We start from the raw sequence: 21,760 nt of genomic DNA, 5'->3' as shown, positions 1-21,760 counted from the left end.
TTCATACCCTTCACACTGTATTTATGAACAATTCATAACCTTCAAACTATTTAATATAATTAAAAAATAAACTCTATATTACCCCGGTATTATTTATATTTATTTTAGTTTTTATTGTGAGATATTTTGAGTGATTAAAACGAGGATTTTCTGGGTGTATTTATATTTAATGCATAATTTCAAAATAATGATGATCGGTCAAAGTCTTATGGACTTGGTTTGTGTCGGGGAGTGAAATTTGGGGACACCGACGGAACCGGAAGTTCCTCATGTTGTGAGCTGAACCAGCCTCGAGCCTCCGAATAATGGAATAATCTCCTTCAAAACTTTAAAAACGTATGCTACATCTATTACGTTTTGGTTTTGTGTATAAATTCAACTCGTACTCGTTTAACTATTGATATTTTAGATAGTTTTTAACTTGTTTATACTTTAGCATTCTGCTAGCGTCAAGTTCACTCAACGTTCAATGTTTAGTCAATCTTTCGTGATAAAATGTGATCTTTTATTGTTATAGGATGCTGCACTGAGAACCACACGTCGGAAAACTGGGCATCGGCCCTGTTTATGTGTCTGAGGACTGCAGTCATTTGCTGCCATTAGGATCATGAATCAAAATAATGTGTTTGGAGGTTCGCAAGGGGGCGCCTTCCAAGCCCCCAACAACACCAACAAGCCGCCCGGCCTCTTCCACGCCTTTGGACAGCAGAGCACCGGGCAGAGTCAGCCTCAGCCAATGGCTTTTTTCCAGCCGTCCACATTTGCTCCGACCCCAAATTTAAACCAGGCGCCCAGTTCCATGTTCGGACAGACACCGGCTTTTGGACAACCATCTGTATTCGGGCAGTCCTGTGGGCAGCCGTCCCCAATGAGCCAGGCTCCATCTTTCGGACAGCCATCTGTTGGACAGAGTAGCTCAGGGTTTAGCACCAGTTCCACTCCAGCTTTCGGACAGACAAGTGGATCCGGCCAAGCTTGGTTCGGGCAAACGCCCGAGTTTGGCCAGTCGTGCACATTCGGTCAGACTCCAGGGTTTACCCAACCACCCACCAGCTTTGGCTTGCCGTCGGCTACGGCCCCCACCAATACGCCTGTCTCCACCCAACCAGCAAGCTTTGGACAGTCAGCCTTTGGTCAGCCCTCCACCACTGTGAACGCCAGCACATTCAGTACTGTCCAGGGTGTAACCCAGCAGGCTAAAGGCTTCGGATCTACTGACTTCAGTTTCAAGCCTGCCAATGAAGTTTTGTTCAAGCCTATTATCAACGCTAGCCCAGAAACGACAAATCCCCTTACCAACACAGGGCCAGCTCAGACCTTTGGAGCCATGCTCTCCCAGACCACTGCCAGCACCATGGAGAGCAGTAGCACAGCCACCACCACTGGGGCCACTGTTTTCCCTCTGCTGACTGGAGCAAAGAGTGGCACCCTAGGGTTTTGCTTCTCCCAACCCACCGCAGCGCCCTCCATCCAGGCCCACAAAGACCCAATGACCACCGACAACAGTGGCGATTCGACCAGCGCCTTAAAGTTCACCTTCTCTCAGCCAGCCTCCCCCTCCAGCACAACCACAGCAGTCACCACCACCACGGCCCAGCCAACCACCCCTTCCTCCTTCAGCTTCTCCGCCAAAGTCCTCCAGCCCCAAGCGGCAACGTTGTTTGGCGGCGCCGTCTTTGGCCAGACTTCGGCGTTCGGCGAACCCAAAGCCAAGCCCGAGCCCGCCGCGGAGGTGAAGGGAGCCAAGCAGGGCGGCGCGCTGGAGCCCAATGTCTTCTCGCGGCTTGGGAAAGGCACCAAGCGAAAGGAGGACCCGGAATCACGGCCCGTCTCGGGCTCCGAGAAGCTGCTGACGGAGGACCAGAGCTCCGCTACCACGGGGGACTCCGCTACGAGACACCCGCCCAAGAGGGCCCTGCTGAGGTCGCGCGGCCCAGCCGTGGGGCTCTTCGGCCGGGCGATGAGCGGACTGATGAAGAACCCGTCGGGCGGCGTCAGGAGAGAGGAGGGTCAGGCGTCCGAGAGGGGGGAGGGGGAGAGTGGGGACGGCCCAGGGCAGGTTGTCCTGCAGGGGGCCGCTCCACCCCGGTCTCAAGCCCCCATCCGGGAAGTGCTGGAGAAGGCTGGAGACTCTGGTGAGCTCTTGGGTTCTCTTTCTTTAAACATGGGTCACATGGGTTGTGTTCAGATGGATGTACGGAATATTGTTATTGTGCCAGTCTTGTTCTTCTTGTCTCAGTGTTTCTTGGGCTTTGGGTTAACCTGATTGACATTTGAGATGAGGTCAGTTATTAGTATGAAATAGATACAAATGTAAAAAACGCAATATGCTAAATAAACCAATTAAGTATCGTAACATTCTCCTTTTAAAAAACACAAATCTTTGAATAATTATATAAATCTTTATTTTATGTACTGTATTGACAGCCACTGTAAGGTGGTACCTTCTTAGTAAACCGTATTTCAACCCCGCTACAGTTTCAGCCAAGACCCCAGAGCCGGCGGCGGAGGCGGAGCCTGAACAGGTCACGCCCACTCGTCGCACGCGCCGCAGCGAGAGCTCAGAGAGCGGCTTGGGCATGTCCCCGTCGGACTGCACCGCCTTCCATTGTAAGAACGTCCCCCCCGCTCTCAACAAGAAGGAGGTGATGGAGAAGCACTTCGGCCGCTTCGGGAAGGTCCGCAGGGTGTTCTGTCGACCCCACAAGAACCTGGCCATCATTCACTTCCAGGACCATGTGAGTATGGGTGGTGTGGAGATACTGTCGCTGTTTGTTCAGATTTGCTTTAGACTAATTTTTCTTTTTTCTTTTTTTTAAGATATCTCTTCTATTTTTTTTATAAAATGAATGTGTGATCCAACAGAATATAAAATGTATCAGACAATGTATAAAATAAATCAGACAATGATTTAGAAAGAAAACACAATGAACTACTGTTAACAAAAGTTGGAATGGTCGAATGATAATAATGATACAACATGCACATCGCAGCACGTCCATTATGGAGCCGTAATGCCAAACGGTTGGTATAGAGTGGAGATATTTGGCAGAACAGCATTACAATGGCAACATGCACTTCTCAGGGATCAGGACATATCCCCATGTCTCCCTGGGACGCTGAGCTGTAGTAATAAGGTGTGCCCAGTATGCTGGAGGTAGTGAACCTCCAGGCTTGACTGTAGGAGGCGTAGGGGGAGTGGCTGTAGGTCTGAGTAGTGTATTCTGCCCCTGTTACCGTGCCACTAATTGTCGACGTAGCATAGCTCGTCTGGCCCGAGGACGGGATGTGAGGAGGATACCCCGGCATAGTGGAGTTAGTCATGTCACGACCTGAGATGAGAGCCTGGCTGCCGAATTGGCCATACATTGGTGCATGTTTGGAGAATGAGTTGAGAGTATGGTGGTGGAAATGGTTAGAGCTGCTGCAGCTGACAAGAGACCGGGCTCTGCAGCGCCTGCAGCTCCATGAAGGCCCAGTTGGAAGCTGCCATATTGGGGGAGGAGCTTGTGCTGGTCACTTACGGGGAGATTTCCTGTTTCAGACATAGTGCTATTGGCTGAAAGGGCTCTGCTCCGCCTTGCCGATGGCTGTGGAAAACAAGGATTCTGGGTGGTAGCCATGGCGATCAAAACCACTGGTGGGCGGAGGGAAAGTGGTCCCCCCTCATCTGGTTTCTGAGGACCCCTCCACTGCCCTGAGAATACACGCTGTGACGACAACTCTCCTGGTCGCTGTAATCATGGCTTCTCTTCCCTTCACCGCTTGGTGGGGGGATTCCAAGCAGGCCACTGATAGAGAATGTAGAGCCCAGAGAATCTGACTAGGGCAAACAGAGTCGCCCTAGTAAGGTGACAGCCGAACTGGGAATTAGCGTGCGTCCGGGACTCGGGCAATTCCCTTCCAACGGTAGATTGAAGGGCTGCTGGACTTTTGTTCGGATTATTCTGCGGATGGAGTTGAAACACTGGGCACAGTGTCCCCGTCACAGACCCCACGACCGATCCACGACCGGGCAGCAGCCGGTCGTGGATTCTCCAGGCGAACATGGTGGGATTCTGCCGCTTGCAGTCTGCGATGTTCCCTACCACCTTGAGCGTTGCCACCTTGGGCTTAGAGCCATCGATCACCCCTGGTTTGATACTACCTGTCTCATAGTACCGGCCAAGGATCCTGCTGACAGAGCCGCGGCTGACTCTGAGCTGGCGTGAGATGTCCCAGGGTTGTCCACGATGTCCACCATGTCCACGATGCACTGCCTGATCACCTCCGGGAGGGGCCGGCCGTTCACAAACATCCCGACTAGTTGGTTAAGACCCCCATGACTAACAATAATTCCACAGGCGCTGACTAAACCGATCTCCTTCTTCAAAGCAACACCTTTTGCACCTCTTCACTGCAGGCACATGATGATTCTGCTTTAGAGTAATAATGATTGATTGAAAGATACAACGCTTCTTTTATCTAAGGATGTTTTAATAATAAATGTGTAATAATTTAAGGATGTTGGTATGCAATCTTATTTACTTCAGGTTAATGTGTTACAGTGGTTCTCAACCTTTTTTGAGCAAATGCCCCCCTGACCTTACCCTGATCCTCTGGCGCCCCAACCCCCCCCCCCCCCCCCCCAATATATATTTTTTTATAAACTAAGAACCCCACTCACACTCTTGTTATATTGCTTAAAGGTGTCATTGCATCGTTTTTCATTCATTTTGCGATGGTCACTAATAGCAATGAATAATCCTAATGACCCTGCGTTCACACCAAAAGATGCAAAATGTTGCCGCGCAGCACGATCCCATTCAAAGTGAATGTAGAGACGCGTTGCGGGTTTGCTGCCGGAGCACTTGCTAACGGCAGCAAAATTTGATTTGCGGCGCGGCAAAATTTGATTTGCAGCGCAGCACGCCCGTTCCCGCTGCCGGGCACGGGCGGCGGGCGCGTTCACGTATTTTGCGGCGCGACAAGTGGAAGAGGAGAGGAGAGAGATCGAGATCTATTGGCCAAGAAAGAAGACTATAGGTACATTGTTGATGGTTGGATTGAACATTCATTCACCGTGACCGTGGCCACGGCCAGAGGCGCCGCATCCCATTAGGCATACCAGGCAACTGCCTGGGGCCCCGCAATTGTTTGGGGGCCCCGGGCCACGGGGGGGGCCCCCTAGAGCCAAAAATAAATAAATAAATAAAATCGCTCCACCCCCCCCCCCCCCCCCCCGTCCCGTCAATGAGCGGCCCGGGAACCGTGGGCACCGCGGGCACCGTGAGCGCGGCCACGGAACTCCTGTGTCTCCGTACCCTCTGAATTGATGAATGGCCCAAAAACTGCGGGCACCGTGACAGCTGCCCGGGCAACGCGGGATAGGTAATTCCGCACCTCCCACCGTGCCCCGTCAATGAATGAATGGCCCGGGAACTGCGGGCACCGCAGCCCGGGAACCACGAAACAGTCTTTTCGTGGAGACTACGCTCAGAGCAGCTGGAACTGAACAACAGCAATTACGTTCCCAGCGCCCCCCTAGGTTGTGCAAACGCCCCCGTTGAGAAACCATGATGTATTGGTACCTGTAATTTGATTTATTTAGTATATTTGACGGTCTTACGATAATAACTTTTTTCTCTTTCAGACATCTGCAGCAAAGGCAAAGAAGAAGGGAAAAACGCTGCAAAGGCATGAACTCCAGATTTTCTGGCAAAGGAAGAGGCAAAGTAAGTACTGTCCCCCACTGGCCCCACGCGTAGTTATTATCCATTAAAGTTTGAACCATGAATATTGTCTTCTTAGAAATGTGTTTTTTTTGTATTGTTATTCATAGCTATTGAATATATTTGATCAGGACTCTCCGGGAGGAGAGTCTCCTCCCGGACTCCAGTGATCCGATATATAGGAATGTTTCCACATTTTATTGTTCCTTTACTATATTATTTTACTAATACTCTAGTTTAGACAAGGGCTCTGGGATTTGTAGTCTGTAAACAAAATGTTTATCAACATTCTTTTGAATATTAACTCTTAAAATGTCGCCGTTGCTCTGCATTTCCAGGTTCCGGGGAGCCAGAGAGAGAGGAGCAGACGGAGAGGAAGAACCTCCCTGATGAGTTACACTCAGGCTCCTCCCCCCAACACCGGCCCCAGACCAGGGCTTCCTCGCTGGGCAGCTCTGCCAGCATGATTCGCAGGTAGATAACACACAAACACACAAAATAGAGCCTATCTTTCCCTATTTGTTAACATAACCTGTGCAACAAAAAAAATACTAGGCAAGTCATATTTATTTTCCTTGCACAAAGGCCATTCAGAGTTTTTCAGGCAGGGATCACATTTTGAAGACAATCAGTAATTTAATATTAAATTATAAAGGTAAAATAATAGATTTGATAGTATAGACATGCATTTGAAAAAAGTGTGGCAAATAGAAGTTTGGGATCTGATTTAAGACGTGTATTCTGTAGAGGTAGATGATTGTTTCTCGGACTTAACCTTTTGTAAGGATGCACTTGTTATATGAACATGCCTCAAAGAATCAAGCCAACTATTTACAAATTTATATTTACGACCAAATCAGCTGAATTTTTTACTTATTAATAGATTTAAGCACTTTCTCAAACATAATTTTATATTAGAATCACACATTGCAGATAAGAATGGAAAAAATTAACAATTTTTGTCTCGGTGGGCTGCAGTCAGGTGGCAAGTAGTTCTTGACATAATTATATAAGTATCCCTCAAATATGTACATCAACAACAGCTCCTGATGCTGCAGATATTTATATTTATTTTTAACTAAATACAGGTTAGGGTTTTTGTTTTGTTTCTGTTTGTGTTTGTCTGTTTGTAGGATTGAGGTGACTCTGTATGAGAGCTCTATTTTTTGTTCTGTTTAATCCTTGAAAACTTATTAATGTATAAAATTAAAAAAATATATATAATAATAATAGCAGAGTCCCCCAATGTTTTGGGGGGGTGGATGGCAAAAAAAAAAAGAAAAGCCGACCGTTACCTAAACGACCCTATGTTTATTGGTTTAATGTAACACACAAATTGACCAAAAGTTAAACCTCCAATGTTGCTCTCCTTTTGTTGTGTTTCCTTGCAGTTCTCCAGTGAAAAAGCCTTCCATTGCCAAGTCCCTGCAGTTTGACAGCGATCCCCAACAGGAAGGCTCCTCCGACAGCCAATCGCTGAGCTCCGAGCGCTCCGTGCCCTCCTCTCTTCTGCCCCTGATTGGCCAGACGGCGGAAACGGCGGATGAGAAGTACCGCCTCCTTGAGCAGCGGGACAAGATCATGCGGCAAGGTGAAGCCACCAACCACTCCACACTATTCCTTATTTCACCTTTTCGTTGGTTATACGACAACATCTCTGCTTTGTTTATGTTGACCTGTTCTCACTGTTGATGCTATTTATTAATATAATGAATGCTATTTTAACAGATCTAAATATCAACAGCTAATTATATTCACCATGTTCCTAAAACCCATTCAGTGGCACACACAGAACTGATTTGCCATTTAGTTAATAAACAGACGCTTCCATCAAGTGACTTGCAATGTAGCATAGAGTGATGTTCGATGTGTGTCATCAAGGAGTAGGAAGGGTAAGGGGCGTTTGCTCAAATTCACCTACAAGTTTGGCTGCAGACATTGGGGTATCACCCTGACCCTATCCACGACGCTATCATCAGCCCCTGTTTATAATCCAACTCCCACCATGGATGGGATTTAATCTTAATCTATCATATTCCCTACAGGGCGTCCCAAGCGTACAGACCTGGTCCTGTCCAAGGTGTTTGTGGGGACGTGTCCTGACATGTGTCCTGAGAAGGAGCGCTACATGAGGGAGACCCGCAACCAGCTGAGCTGCTTCGAGCTGGTCCCCGAGACGGAGATGGTAAGGGAGCGCTGGGTCTCACGGCCATTGATGATCACCGTTTCGTGGGTCAATGCACTTAGGCCCAAACCCCTTTCTTTGCTCAACCAAAAATCTCCACCTTAACCCTACCCCTACCCCTTAACCCTACCCCTACGAAATAGGCCGACAACCCTTCAAGACCCAGTTACAGTACGTCATTAGTAGTCGTTGACGTTTTATTTTAAATATATTAATATTGCACATTACAAAAAGGCATCAACCATCACATTTTATCATTAACTCGTCGATTTTTAGACCATCAGTGGATGGTTAATTTTGCTATCTTCCTGGGGGTTGGGGGGCTTAGGGCTACCAATGCAGAAGAGGTGCTTGAGGTGGAGGGATGGGCTCTGTGATGGCAGCGGCCTCAATGATCTCCTGAAAGAAAACATAACAAATAAGGAGAAATTATATGGCAGAACTGGGTTATATGGCCACATGTTATGTACAATATATAATAACATAGATTTTTCTTCACAAATGAAAAGATACACTGGTTTATAAAACATTATGATTATCCCATTGATCCACCATTCTCCAGGCTAATAAGCATTTTTAAAACAAACTAATGCATTACTTGGCAGGGGATCAAAGCTTAAACCTCCAAGCTCTTGATTTTCCATTTTCTCGCAAGGTATTGCGGGAGCAGGTCACAACTGTAACGTTGCTTGCAAGGGTGCCCATCAAAAATATTAACTTCGAGGGGATGTTAGCCCTCCCCCTTACCCCTTACCCTACCTTAAAATGGCTTTCGGGACATGACTCGCTGCACGTGAACGCGCAACAGCATAGGGCTGAGATTTTGCTTGAAGCAAAGGAATTGAGACTCAGCCTTAAGCTTGTTTTTTATATTGCTTTCATATGACTTGATTTCATTCTTTACTGTCTTTTGGCCAGCCTGAAAACATTTATATGATGTGCCACTGTATTGTTTGTCCGCACATTGAGTGCGTCTGAAAAGGTAATTAGTGTATGCCTCAAATCAAGTTAATAATGTACTCGAATGACGTCCTCCAAAAGGCGCTCACGAGCGACACGCCTTGCACGAGTCGAGCAGCGCTTGGAGAATGAGGTGTTAGGGTTTTGGATGCGCTGAAGCCACGTCCTCTTCTACCCATTGTATACCCAATCAGGTGGACCACCGTGCGGCCATTAAGGAGTACAGCAGGTCGTCTGCGGACCAGGAGGAGCCCCTCCCCCACGAGCTGCGGCCCCTCCCTGTGCTCAGCCTGACCATGGACTACCTGGTCACCCAGGTCATGGACCAGGGCCCTGACGGCTACCGGGACTGGTACGACTTCGTCTGGAACCGGACCAGAGGCATCCGCAAGGTCCGCACAGACCCATAGCAGCCATAACTCCCAATGACAAGGCCGTCTGAGCCATACATTTATACCTTCATTCATACAAGCCTCTAAGTGCTAGCTTTAGTGCTTCCTCAATCTGGGCCTTTGGAGACCATTTAAGACTTTGTAATGAAGGCTATGCAAATAAACGTTATGTATTGATAAGTTATTGCTTGTTATCATTGTTATCAATATTGAATAATCCCCCCCCCTCTCCTACAGGACATCATCCAGCAGCACCTCTGCTGCCCCGAGACGGTGGCGCTGATCGAGAAGTGCACACGCTTCCACGTGCACTGCGCCCACCAACTGTGCGAGGAGAGCATGAGGACGTTCGAGCCCAAGATCAACAACGAGAACCTGACCAAGTGCCTGCAGAGCCTGAAGGAGATGTACCAGGACCTGTCGGAGCGCCAGGTCTACTGCCCGCGGGAGGCCGAGTTCCGGCTGTACAACGTGCTCCTCAACCTTAACGAGGGAGACACCCTGCGGTGAGGCCCTGGAATGAACTGATGAGTCGGTTAATTTAGTAAGAGAGCACCTTTTAAACATGAGGACGTCGAGAGCGCTCCACCTAGTCAGCGGCAGGCATCCCATTTAAAGACACTCAAAGAGAATGTCAATCAAAAGTAGAAAGCGGCCTATTTAGATAATTATAATATTACATTTGAGGATGCTTTAAGTATGTTTTGGAAAGGAAAGCACCAGCCAACTAGCGAGGTACGGTGCTACAGGCTGATGATAGGTGTGAGATCCCAATCTAGCACTGTTGCTGATCATGGACAAGGTTTGTGACAACTGCTTGCAGTGTTTCCCCTACCATTGTTCAGGCCTGGCGGGCCACCAGGCCAACGAGCGCCCCCGCCAGGCCAACAACCGGCCAAAAAAAAAAAAAAAAAATTAAAAGGAGAAAAAAAAAAAAAAAAGCGGTGTCGCGCGTGCGCAGATGATGCCCCATCATAACGGACAATCTGACAGCATTAAGTTATATCATCATTAGCATGGCACCACCAAAAAAAAACGTAAAAGTGATGAAGGACAAAAAGGTATTTCAAGGTTCTTCCTAAACACGGTGCCAAACGAGAGTACAGGTGGGGAAGAAGGGCGAGTGACAGGTGTGGAGGAACACGTCAGAGGGGCAGAGGGAGGAGATCATTATCTCCTCCCAACACTTGTCAGTGTTGAATCATTATCAACTTGTGATGGCTAAGCAAGTGTTTTATATGGAAATAACCAACAAATACTCTAGCATCCCGTGAAAAATGTATAACAAATCACACTATCAGCTCTTACCACCGGGCCTAAAAAAAATTCTAGGGGAAACACTGGCTTGGATTGATCAGTTAGTTTGAGATGTAAAATGTTTTCAAATATGAGTCGACTCCCGTCAATGAAATCCAATGAAGACAGTATTCTTCATGTTGGGGCCACAAGCCTCCTGATTTTTGCTTTCCTTTTGTGCTCATGTATGTCTACTCGTCATCATATATGCAACTATAGGTACAACTAAGTTCTTATATACATCTCATATATATTACATGTGGTGTGCAGGGAGGTGCAGCAGTTCCGAGACGAGGTCCGTAACTCCCCGGAGGTGAAGTTTGCTGTGCAGGCGTTCGCTGCGCTCAACAGCAACAACTTTGTGCGTTTCTTCAAGCTGGTGAAGTGTGCTTCGTACCTGGCCAGCTGCCTCCTCCACCGATACTTCAACCAGGTGGGAAAACAGCTTGTTTACGTTCCTTGACTGTAGAATGCCGCAATTTAATGTTTCCCCTACTTTTTGCAGCTGTCCATAGTTAATTGAGTGGGTTACAATGTTTAACAGCACAGTGCAATGTCTAAGGATATACAATTCTCAGCAGTAAGGTACTGAGTTTGATCCCCGATGTCCGCAGCATAACCTATAGACATCCTTCTGCGAGTTGCCCAGTTCCCCATCTGCTTCTTATTGACATGAATCTGTGTTATAATATTCCCTTTGAGCAGAGTGTGTGTGCTACATGGAAAACCTCAAGGAATTTCTGGACCGATATTGATATTTCAGTTTAGCTTTTGCATTGAAATGGTACAAAAACCTTCATTATTGGCAATCCATGACGATTCATATATTGGGGAATCCCAAATAAAATGAATGCACAACCAGGTCTGGTGAATAAACCTCTGTTTCATTACTGTGTGCTGGTCTGTCTGTCTGTGTTTCTCTCCACCTGTCTCGCTGTCCCTGTCTGCGTGTCCAGGTGAGATCCAAGGCTCTGCTGACCCTGAACATCGCCCACACAGTGGGCTCCCAGCGGTCCACAGCGTTCCCCGTGGAGGACCTGGCCCGGATGCTGATGTTCCCAGATGTTGATGCGGCGTCCAACTTCGTCCAGCAGTACGGCCTGGTGGTCAGCGACGGGTGAGTGGACGCGCTCGGGTGAGTGGACGCGCTCCTCTCCACTGAATGTTCGTATTGTTTTATGTATACACACAGACAGACAGACGCTGAGTGTAAACAAAGACAGACATTTTTGCTAAAAGAACCACATTGCTAGAGTTGACCTTTGACCTCTCCATAGCGTGGTGGAGCTGAGCCGCACATCCTACCAGGACCCTGAGTCGTTGTCCCTGAAGAAGTCAGCGTTCATCCTGGGGAAGAGGTGTGTGCTGATCGGAGAGGTGGTGAACGGAGGGCCGCTCCCAAGCCCCCCCCAGCACATCCCCGTCTGCAGCTTCGATGGCAACAATAGGTACCGAGGAGAGGGAGGCACGCCCCCAGAGCCTTCCTCCAGCCAATATCGAGCCCCCATCGCCACCGCAACCACTGTTGCCATGGCAGCGGCTCCAGAGACCAGCATCTTCTCCTGTAAGTCAATTTTGATGAGAGGGATGCACATAATTGTATATCTTTCCATTAAGTTAAACCGTGTAATTTCTGTAAAGTGAAGGTGTGTTCATATAGCTTTGAGCAGATACATAATTTGACTCTTCAGAAAATGTTAATTATAAATGTATATTTAATTTGCCCGTTTAAGACTCACATATATCATGAAAAATACAAAAGGATTCATGTTCCATGGGCTGGGATAAACGATTATTTATTCAACGATTAATCTAGCGATTATTTTTTCGATGCATCGATTCATCGAACGATTCATTTTTTCAGTCCGATTCGATTCTCGATTATCTCCCCATTAATTGACTAATAGCAATTTATACATGTTGATTTACATATCTGAACGAAAAAAAAAAAATATTCCTTAACATTTCAATACATGTTTATTGCCTTTAAATTCCAAAATAAAAGTGCAAAGTAATGCATTCTTAGAATTCTACGGTGCTCAGTCATCTGCAGCTGCTACCGGGTGGCGCCTCTTCAGGTGCTGGTGAATTGCCGTGGTGCTAGAATGGAAAGTCATCTCCATTTTGCAAAGACGACATATCACGGAATCGTTTCCTTTCACATTAAAGAATTCCCATACTTTAGAGGAACGAGTGCGTGGCGCCTTGCACTTATGAAAGTCTGAGGAGCCTACTACGCTCCGGCGCCGCCCATCTTTTCTTTTTTTTTTCCTTTTTTTAATCGACGCGCATTTTTCGCGTCAACGTAATTTATGCGTCGACGTCATCGATTACGTCGACGCGTCGTCCCAGCCCTAGTTCCATGTGACATCTCCCTATTTGTCTCCGCCCTCTCAGCCGAGTTCGCTCAAGACCCCAGGGCTCTGCAGGAGGTCGAGGCCCTGCCCCCGCCGCGGCCGTCTAGGCTGTTTGGAGACCAGCAGCCGGCCCAGCCTGGCTCCCTGGCTGATGCGTGTGCTGCCCCCTTGTTAGGGGAGGCCAGCCTGGCCGGCTTCCCCCCCAGCGGTCTGGCCATGCCGGTGAACCCCGCCCTGCAGCTCTTCCAGCCTCTGTTCCCGCCCCAGGCCGTCAAAGCCCCATCACCCCTACCTCTGCCAGTGCAGCCCCCTGCGCCCAAACCACCAGCCTATAGCGATGAGGTATGATGTTAGAACATGTAGAGTTGCTGGCTTTACGATCACATGAAGCACTTATGATGTGGTCAATCCTGAGATAAAAAGGAAAAAGTGCTGTTGTTTACGGTTGTTACCCGTCTGTCCTCCAGGACATCGTGTCTGTGGTGGAGAGCCTCCTGGAGGAGGAGGTGGACTCGGCGGTCAGAGAGGTGTCCAGTGCGGGAGCACACTACGCCAGAGTGGCTCTGTCGTAAGTACAGAGATACGTACACTCACGCCCACACGCATACACTCAGCACCTTTTAGTGCCTGAAAAATCTATATAGTCAGTGCTGACATGGATATAAGAAATAGTCATTACGGATGTATTGTAATGGTACAGTAAATGCATGAGAATTGATAAGCATAAGCTTTAAGTGATTAGAAGTGGGTATATCGTTTGTACTGGACTGTATATCACGCTGTTTACTTGAATCTGATTGGTCCACAGGGAGAGCAATGTGCAGGTGGAGGTGGTCCTGAGCGAGGTGATTGGCCAGGTGTTGCAGGAAGTGTCTTCTGAGGAGATCCAATTGGAAGCCTCACGTGTTGCCGAGGAAAAACGCAGAATAGAGGAGGCTCGGTAGGACACAGCTCATCATCACATGATTCATTCATGCTTTGATTTAGCTCAAGATGTAATGAATCACATAAACTAAAATAACTTATTTGATGCAGGCTGGAAGGTATTATTTGTTGAGGACAAATCTATTATTTACTGTCTCAACCATTCTCTCTGCACACCTTCAAATTAAACATTACATTACATTTGAATTCAATCTTATTCTGCAATCGTAACTGCAGTGTACCATTTATGAATCTGTCTCTCTGCAGGAGAAAGCAGGAGTGCGAGGCCTTCCTGGTCCAGTTCAGCTTCTCTCTCTGTGCTGAGGTCCTGAGGGACGTCCTGGCCGAGAGCATCCAGCAGACCGCCAGGGAACAGATCCAGTAAGACGGGCTGAGATACCACCCTCAATGACCTCAGACTATTGACGTTGACCTCAGATCCTGCATTAGTTCAGATCTACGATGAAGCAAGTTCACACAAGTTCTGGCCAAAGCAGAACACTAAACCGTTTGCAGTTCGCAATCTGTGATTAGTGTCCAGAAGGGTTTTTGCTGGGTTCTAAGGGTTCCCTATGAAGGGGGCAGAATAGTGTAGTGGCTGGGAAGTCTTCGGGGCGGCAGGTTCCCTGCTCAAGCCTCAACGTCTTCAGCCTAGTACCTGTACTCATCCCTGAGCAAGGGGCCCTAACCCCTACCCGCTCCTTCATGACATGCATCTCAAATAAATCTCTCTCTCTCCCTTTAGATACTAGCCTGCTAAATGGGAGTTCATTTGAATGACACACAGCAGTGAACAACTGCCTGCAGTAGGTGTGGATCTGCCTCTGACTACTTGTGTCCTGTACCAGGGAGGCTGAGATAGACCAGAGGGAGCTGGAAGCACTGTGCACAGAGCAGGTCTGCACCGGTCTGTTGGAGGAGACCCTGGACACAGAGCTCACCCTATTGGCTGAGGAGGTCCTGGAGGCGGAGCTGCAGCACATCCACAAGTACATCAAAAGGTACCGAAACCGAGGGGACGTGGAAGGCACAGGACGATATTTCTGACAAATCTTTTCAGGCAGATAAAGGATGAGAGATTCACAGCAGTTGTTGTGAGGAGTTTAGTTAATTGTAGGATATTCACGTTCTTCTTCCTTCCCCCCCCCCCCTCTCCAGGTGGCGTGACGTGGTGGCCGTGCGGCGGCGCCTCAAGAGGCAGATGCGGGGCTTCCCGGCGGCCCCCTGTGGCGTGGACCCCCGCTGCAAGCTGTGGGCGCTGGCCCCCAGCGCTCCTCAGCAGCCCTCCCTCTCCCAGCTGGCCCGCGGGCTGGTCAACCTGGGCAACGCTGGGGACATGACCCTCTCCAGCACAAGGTACCCCAGCCTGCCTGCACACCTGGCACTACACTGTTAAATATTTCACACGTAAGTCATATTGAGGAGAACGAGTCCTCATGGTTGTATACCATCCTTATTACAGCCCGCACAAGATGCATTAAAAGCCCTTTTTATTTCTATTTACTCCAGACTAGTTTCAGTTGGGATATATTTCCTTTTAAAAAAGACTAGTTAGCCTACTGTGTCACCTTTGTTTGGGTATTTTAATTCATCATGCCGTTGCACCTCTCCTATCCTCAACCATATATGACGATGTCCCCGTTTCACAGGCAGCTGAGAATGAGACAGCAAACCCTCCACCAGATGAGAGTTCACTACTACTACCAGCGGCTCCTGGAGTAAGCAGTCCACTCTCTCTCTTTCCATCTCTCCCCACACCACTGGCTCTCAGCACGACTAAACTCGCGCTGTACTCATCGTGTTTGTGTGCGTGTGTGTTGCAGCGAGGCGGTTTGGGCTCCGCTGGACTTGCCAGGGTTGGTGACGGACAACATCCCAAACCCCCCCGATAGAATATTCTGGAAGGCCACCCTGCTGTTGCCCAGTGACCACGAGAGTGTCGCTAGCCTTGCTGACCGGTGAGTAGCTCGATACCAACATGAGATCCAATTCCATCAGTTTAGTGGACTTCATCCATTGTGGTATGAAACAAATAGCACAGAAAACTTGGACCATTGACCTCACGGGTCAAACCTTTATGGGATGGTCTTTGCCCTAAGTGAGTTGTTGTTGCATGCCGCAATTTCTTCAATGCATATGCATGTACTATTATATAAGAAACAGGCAAGCTGCGCGGTTCCCCTCTAAATCGCTTTGGGTTGGGTAGAAGTTTAGTGTCTGATTAATGGCTCAACAATGTGGCCCTCCTCTACAGGGTGCTTTCTGATTGGCTGGAGGTGAAGCTGGGAGGCGGAGAGGGGTTGGAGGTCAAAGAGAAGCAGGTGGATGGGACGCTGCAGACGCTGCGTGTCACCAACGCGCTAAAGGAGGTTGGAGAGCGGGCGCACAAGGTCCACCTCAGCATCAAGGTAGGTTCCCTTCTGAACTGAATGCAGAATTCCACCATCGGTTCTCCCGCCCAGCTAGCTTTAGAACCAAGATGGATACTAGGAGAATAAGGCCCATACAACGTGAACAATGTGAAAAGCTAAATAATTAGTTTTTAACATGAAAACAAATAAAATTCTTGTAAACTGTAACTGCATAAATATCCTAGCATGGGTATGCATAACACTGCTGACAAATGTGACAGATATAGTTTAATCCCTTATTTTTCGCCTTTAATTTCTCTTTTTTGTGGATCCGCGTAATTTATGTCCCCCATTTATTGTCCCCCAAGGTGTCCCGCGGCCCTCTGAGCGATGAGGGTTTCTCCCAGATGGAGGAGAGCAGTGAGCTCCAGGGCACGGGGGCTCTGCTGCTGTTGCTCCCCGCCTTGCCCTGCCCCGTGGAAGGGCAGGACGACCAGGACGTCCCCCTGCTCTCGGCCTTGCTCCAGCTCAAACAGCTCCAGCAGGCCAGCGCCTGGCACATCCCGTTACCGCTGGTCATACTGGTACCGGGATCCCAGCACCACAGCACCAGTGAAACGCACAATCTAGAAGAAGGTACTCTCATAAGATGACCTGTAGTGGGACATTTTGAAATAGGGCTTATAGGATATTCTGACCTTTAAACTTTGATTACAGTCCTGATACTGTGCTGTAAATTAGTTGTCTTAATCGTTTTAATCGTTTCTTTTTTTGAGGTTAAATAAATATCCTAAGACCTTCTTATTTGATGAAATAATTATTATTTCAATTTACAAGGCACTTTACATTCATGAAATCTCAAATTACAGGGCTAAAACACATGCAAGTAAAGCTAAGTCAATATAATTCTAACTAGAACTAACTAAATGCCCTCCTATATTAGAAGGTCTTTAGGTCTTTGGGTCTATAGATGACTGTAAATGGCTCCTGACCTTGTTGTGGGTTGTCTCTCCCTTAGCTCTGATGCTGCAGACCCTGGTTGAGGAGGGCCTGATCTCTGAACACGTGTTCTATCACATCCCGGAGAGCACCAGTGACATGCAGGCCTCCCACCAGGTAGCCCTCAAACACCTGCAAGGCGCACAGCACAATCAATGGTTTACCTCGAATAGTTGAAAGATCGTTCAGATTGCAAAGCATTATGGTCTTTGTTGTTTTTTTCCCCATTTTTAGGTAAACAGATAAATAGTTATTCATAATAAAATAAAATAAAACTGTCCTTGCTTTATCTATTAATTAGTCAACGTAAATTATAAATTTTCTTGAATGTGCCTTTCCTTGTTAGACAATAAATTATTTAAATGAATAAGACATGCAAGACCATTGTCACCTCTCGGGGGGGCACTTCCCTACAGTTTTCCGCCTGAACCCTAACCCCCTGTGATTCTGCCCAGCTGACCCAGGCCATGCGCTGGCTCCTGGCCCGCGCCCCCCCGCCCCGCCCCCTCTCCTGCCAGACGTTGGTCCAGTTCGTGGAGGCGGGCCTCAGCCAGCACTTCAGCGGCCGCCTGCAGGCCCAGCGCCGGGAGCGGGCCTCGGTCGGCCTGCCCTCCCTGGACCCGGCGCCGGTGGTCTGCCTGTACAACGCCGTGCTGGCCCACCTGGCAGACGCAGTGTCCTCCCCGGAGCTGCTCAGCCTCTGCTGGCCCCCGGGGGCCCACCTGGGCTGGAACTCGGCCCAGCACCTGGCCTGGCTGCGCAGCGCGGTGCTGGGCCTGAGCATCCCCGACTGGGACATGCCGTCCGCTACCGGTGAGTACTGAGGCAGAGGCTCCACCAAATAGCATCTACTCCATTAGATTACATTACGCGTTTCTACTAATTTCTACTACACCCACTAGGGCTGCTCGATTATGGGAAAAATCCTAATCACGATTATTTTGGTCAATATTGAAATCATGATTATTCAAATGATTATTTGTGAGTATGAAAACATGTTGCACTTATTCAGCATGTCTCTCCCAAAGAAAACTTTGTAACTGAGAACAAAATGGTCAAAAAGAAAATGTTCCAATCTAAAATTCTGTACAGATATGTATCCAGCTGTTCTGCCCTTTCTATAAAACAAAAAACAGAAAAACGAAAAACCTGATTATGTTAATTTGTGATCGTTTGACGCTAAAATTGAAATCGTGTTCAAAATTAGATTAATCACCAACACCTCCCACCTTGGACTATTAACGTATGTCTTGATGCTATCCCTTATTCCACAGCCGGCTGGTCCCAGCTGCAGTCCTCCGTCCTCCGCTACGCCTCCCAGATCCCCGGGACCCCCCACGGCCGGCCCCTCCTCGTGTCCCGGCTGGAAAACCTCCTTGGGAGGGTCCGCCAGCAGCACTACCATCCGGGCCCCGCCACCCACCGCCATCGCCGCTCGTCGCCCCGTCGCATGTCCTGGGGGGGGCGGGACGACCGCCACGGGCCTGGATACAACCAGGTGCCCTGGGACGACCTGCTGGTGCTGTGCATCGACCACAGGCTGAAGGACTGGCCCAGCCCCGACCTGCCCGTCTGCCAGGGTACGTTCCCCCTGGTTGTAGCCCTAATGTCCAACCCCTATCCGCTGAATGTGTTGACCTAAGAAGAAAGCACTCCATTGTAGTCATGGGGCGCTATTCACTGATGCAGTGCCGCACGTTCTCATGAGATCTTCTGGGTGTGTTTTTGTTTTGCGTGTGATCAGATGCGGTGACAGAGGACGGGGAGGTGCTGGTGTACTTTCTCACAGATTCCCTGAAGCACTTCGATCCCCCTGAGGAGTGGAGCCAGGCGGTCCGACTCACACACCGGCAGAAACGGCTGCATACAGAAGGGTGAGAGGAGCACGTGTTCAACCCCATTATCCACGCTTATTTCTCTAGGTCGGCGTTTGGATTAGTTCAACCTTTCTGGGTTGAAATAACGCACTTTACAAAATGCACCACATCTACTTTTCTGTCTTTTTGTTTTTTTTATAGTTAAATAATCTGCTTAGTGGTTCTCCTATGATGTTATGAAAGCATTGGCCTGACACACATAATTTTTAATTTGACAGCATAATTTAATATTTCAGTGTGGTTTTCACCTCTCCCTTCCACCAGAGGCTGCGATGCCAGCGAGGGGACCCCTAGCTCTCTGTCCCTGAGACAAAGGCTGTTTGACTGCCTGGCAGCGCCCCAGGCCGCCCTCTCCTCCACCCCCAGCCTGGACATCACCCACACCTCCTCAGCCCAGGAGCTGCTGCCTGGACTGGTGCTCCGCGGCCTGGAGGAGGAGAAGGCCCACAGCCAGAGGCATGGACCCTACCTCTACCCTACCATGATTTAGGCCTCCTGTAAGAGTACTATCTTGAGTCGAGACAAACTGTTCATTGTAAATCTAAATATGTCTTTGTTTCTCTGCATCTGTCTGTCTGTCTCTCTCCTATCTGTCTGTCGTCTGTCTGCAGGAGCATTGAGCAGCTGAAGCGCTGGTTGACCTCCGACCCCCCGGAGAGCCTGTCCATGCCTCTGTTCATACCCTCCTCCACGCTGCTCTCCGCATCCCCCCCCGCCGTGCCCTCTAGCAAGGCTAGATCATCGAGAGCCCCACTCACAAAAGTATGATGGTCCTACATTTATCTTATTGGGATTTCAATAATAAATCAAGTTAATGGGGTTGGGATAGTCAGGTGAAGTGGTTCCAAAACCAAGGCTGAATCCGAATACTCATACTTGACTGCTAAATAGTAGGTATTTTGTAGTACGCCACAAATATAGCGCGTCCGAATGCTCAGTACGCATTGTGTAGTACGGAAAACGTTTCCGAATGCGTACTACCGCCACAGTAAACAACGGAGTTCACTACGCTATCCCACAATGCAACCGGAGTCTAGTAACGAACGAAGAAGAGATGGCTGACCCGACACCACCAGAAAGACATCGTAGAAAGCGGCGAAAAAAAGAGACATTAAAAAAAAGAGTAAAAAAGTAAAGTAAGTAATTAAGTAAAAAGAGACATTTTTAATTTAATAGCAACCATGACAAGACGGAAAACCGGTAACTTATCAAAGTAATTTTGCCGGCATCTGAGGGGAGATACGTCATCTCCAAACATCCGGTGGAGTTTCGGCGGTGTTCGGAAGCGTTCGGAGGCGTTCTACGCATAGCTGTAGACCGTACTACACAGTCAAGTGTAGTACGGTTAAGTAGTAGACGCTGAACATAAATAGTATGTACTAAGTATTCAGATTCAGCCCAAGTCATCATCAAGGCATTTTGCGTACCAACTCGTATGCAAACGGTAAAAAGTAGGTAAATACACATGCAGGGGCTGAGCGTGCCATGGTAACGAGGGGAACATTGGAAGGAAAAAGCAAACAGGCTGCTTTCATTCAGAAACACAATTAACATAAAACCTAAAAATTAATTCATATTTAAATGTGTCTATTCCATAATAAAATCCCCATACCACCTAACGTAATGGTACACATACTGCACGTTGAAAAACACTTTAGTCTAGTGTTAGGATGTTTGACTCCTCGCCGAGAGGTCCTGGTTTCAAACCCCAATGTCCTCAGTCTACCTGTAGCAAGAGCAACAATGCCCTTAACCCCTAACTGCTCCTGTAGGACATGTATGTAAACAAATGTTGGATTCACTGTAAGTTGCCTTTGATAAAAGAAAAATCACTAAAAAGCCTACAAATAAATAAAAAGTTATTTGTACAGTTTATTATTGTGATTGTGATAGTGACCATCATCTGTTGTATATCATTTTAGAAAGCAAAGTCCTCGGAGGACTGTACTTTTGATGACGGACCGGGCCAGACCAGTTTGTCCCCGGTAACCATGGCGCAGAGGCTCCAGGACATCCAGCGCCAGATCCTAGGGAGCCAGGAGGAGGAGCTGGCCTGCAGACTGAGGCTTGACGGCATGCTGGGCATCGTGGACGACTGATCACATGACCCAAACTGCTTCATGTCATGTGACCCAGCAGCTAGTGTTCTGCCACCGCAAACTGCCCTCAGTGGACTGGAAGGGATGCCTGTCAAGAATGTAGAAGCACTCTTGGAAATGTCAGTTGTCGTTTTTCTTTCCTCTTGAGATGCCAGGTGTGTTTTTATTTCGTTTTTAAATAGCTTAATGGTCTTATGGAAGGAAGACATATCCTGCAATAGCCTGTTTTCCTTCCCATTTTTTATTTCTGTACAATTAGTAAAACCTTTTGAATGTTTTTGTTTGTGTATCTATGAATTTTTGTCTTTTTGCTTTCTGCATGACGTTGTCTATAAAATGAGAATATGCTGTTCTGAGAGATGTTTTATCAACGTATGGATATGATTTTGTGTCTCATGTTTTTCTGGACTTGGACGTATCAAATTAGAATTAAATAAGTACTTAAGTGTGCTATTTTTTAAGCATGTATTTGTCAGTCATAATAAATACCGTATTTTTTATGCAAGTGTATTTGATTTTTTATTTCATTGAGTTCTCCCCATCTTGGAGACAGTTGATATCGCTAGTGCCCTTCTGCACAGTGATGTAACGCCATGGTCCGAGGTTATT

At 48.0% G+C, this 21,760-nt stretch overlaps 1 protein-coding gene and 1 pseudogene across 2 annotated transcripts; one reads left to right on the top strand and one right to left on the bottom strand.

Moving 5' to 3' along the window:
* The first annotated feature begins 246 nt into the window (after window positions 1–246).
* On the top strand, window positions 247–21,651 carry mcm3ap (minichromosome maintenance complex component 3 associated protein). Of its 2 annotated transcripts, XM_030343555.1 has the most exons (29): window positions 247–336; window positions 518–2,135; window positions 2,479–2,738; window positions 5,633–5,714; window positions 6,050–6,185; window positions 7,103–7,302; window positions 7,757–7,896; window positions 9,051–9,248; window positions 9,486–9,754; window positions 10,815–10,977; window positions 11,501–11,661; window positions 11,822–12,108; window positions 12,942–13,243; window positions 13,369–13,469; window positions 13,710–13,841; window positions 14,093–14,206; window positions 14,674–14,826; window positions 14,984–15,181; window positions 15,475–15,543; window positions 15,649–15,783; window positions 16,080–16,233; window positions 16,545–16,812; window positions 17,195–17,292; window positions 17,631–17,988; window positions 18,450–18,755; window positions 18,920–19,049; window positions 19,317–19,508; window positions 19,664–19,814; window positions 20,975–21,651. In XM_030343555.1, exons 2-29 carry the CDS (start codon window positions 608–610, stop codon window positions 21,149–21,151), a joined length of 6,462 nt encoding a protein of 2,153 aa, XP_030199415.1. In that variant the 5' UTR covers window positions 247–336; window positions 518–607; the 3' UTR covers window positions 21,152–21,651. The 2 variants fall into 2 exon arrangements, 1 of the variants encoding a protein (XP_030199415.1); XR_003974158.1 differs by lacking the exon at window positions 20,975–21,651 and having other exon boundaries at window positions 19,289–19,508.
* LOC115533050 (paired box protein Pax-8 pseudogene) lies at window positions 3,082–5,098 on the bottom strand (annotated as a pseudogene).
* Window positions 21,652–21,760: the final 109 nt, after the last annotated feature.

The sequence above is a fragment of the Gadus morhua genome, chromosome 20 (assembly GCF_902167405.1).
Source record: "Gadus morhua chromosome 20, gadMor3.0, whole genome shotgun sequence".
Classification (NCBI taxonomy): Eukaryota; Metazoa; Chordata; class Actinopteri; order Gadiformes; family Gadidae; genus Gadus; species Gadus morhua.
The sequence above is the reverse complement of the archived record's forward strand: the minus strand, read 5'-3'. Positions and strand labels throughout refer to the sequence as shown.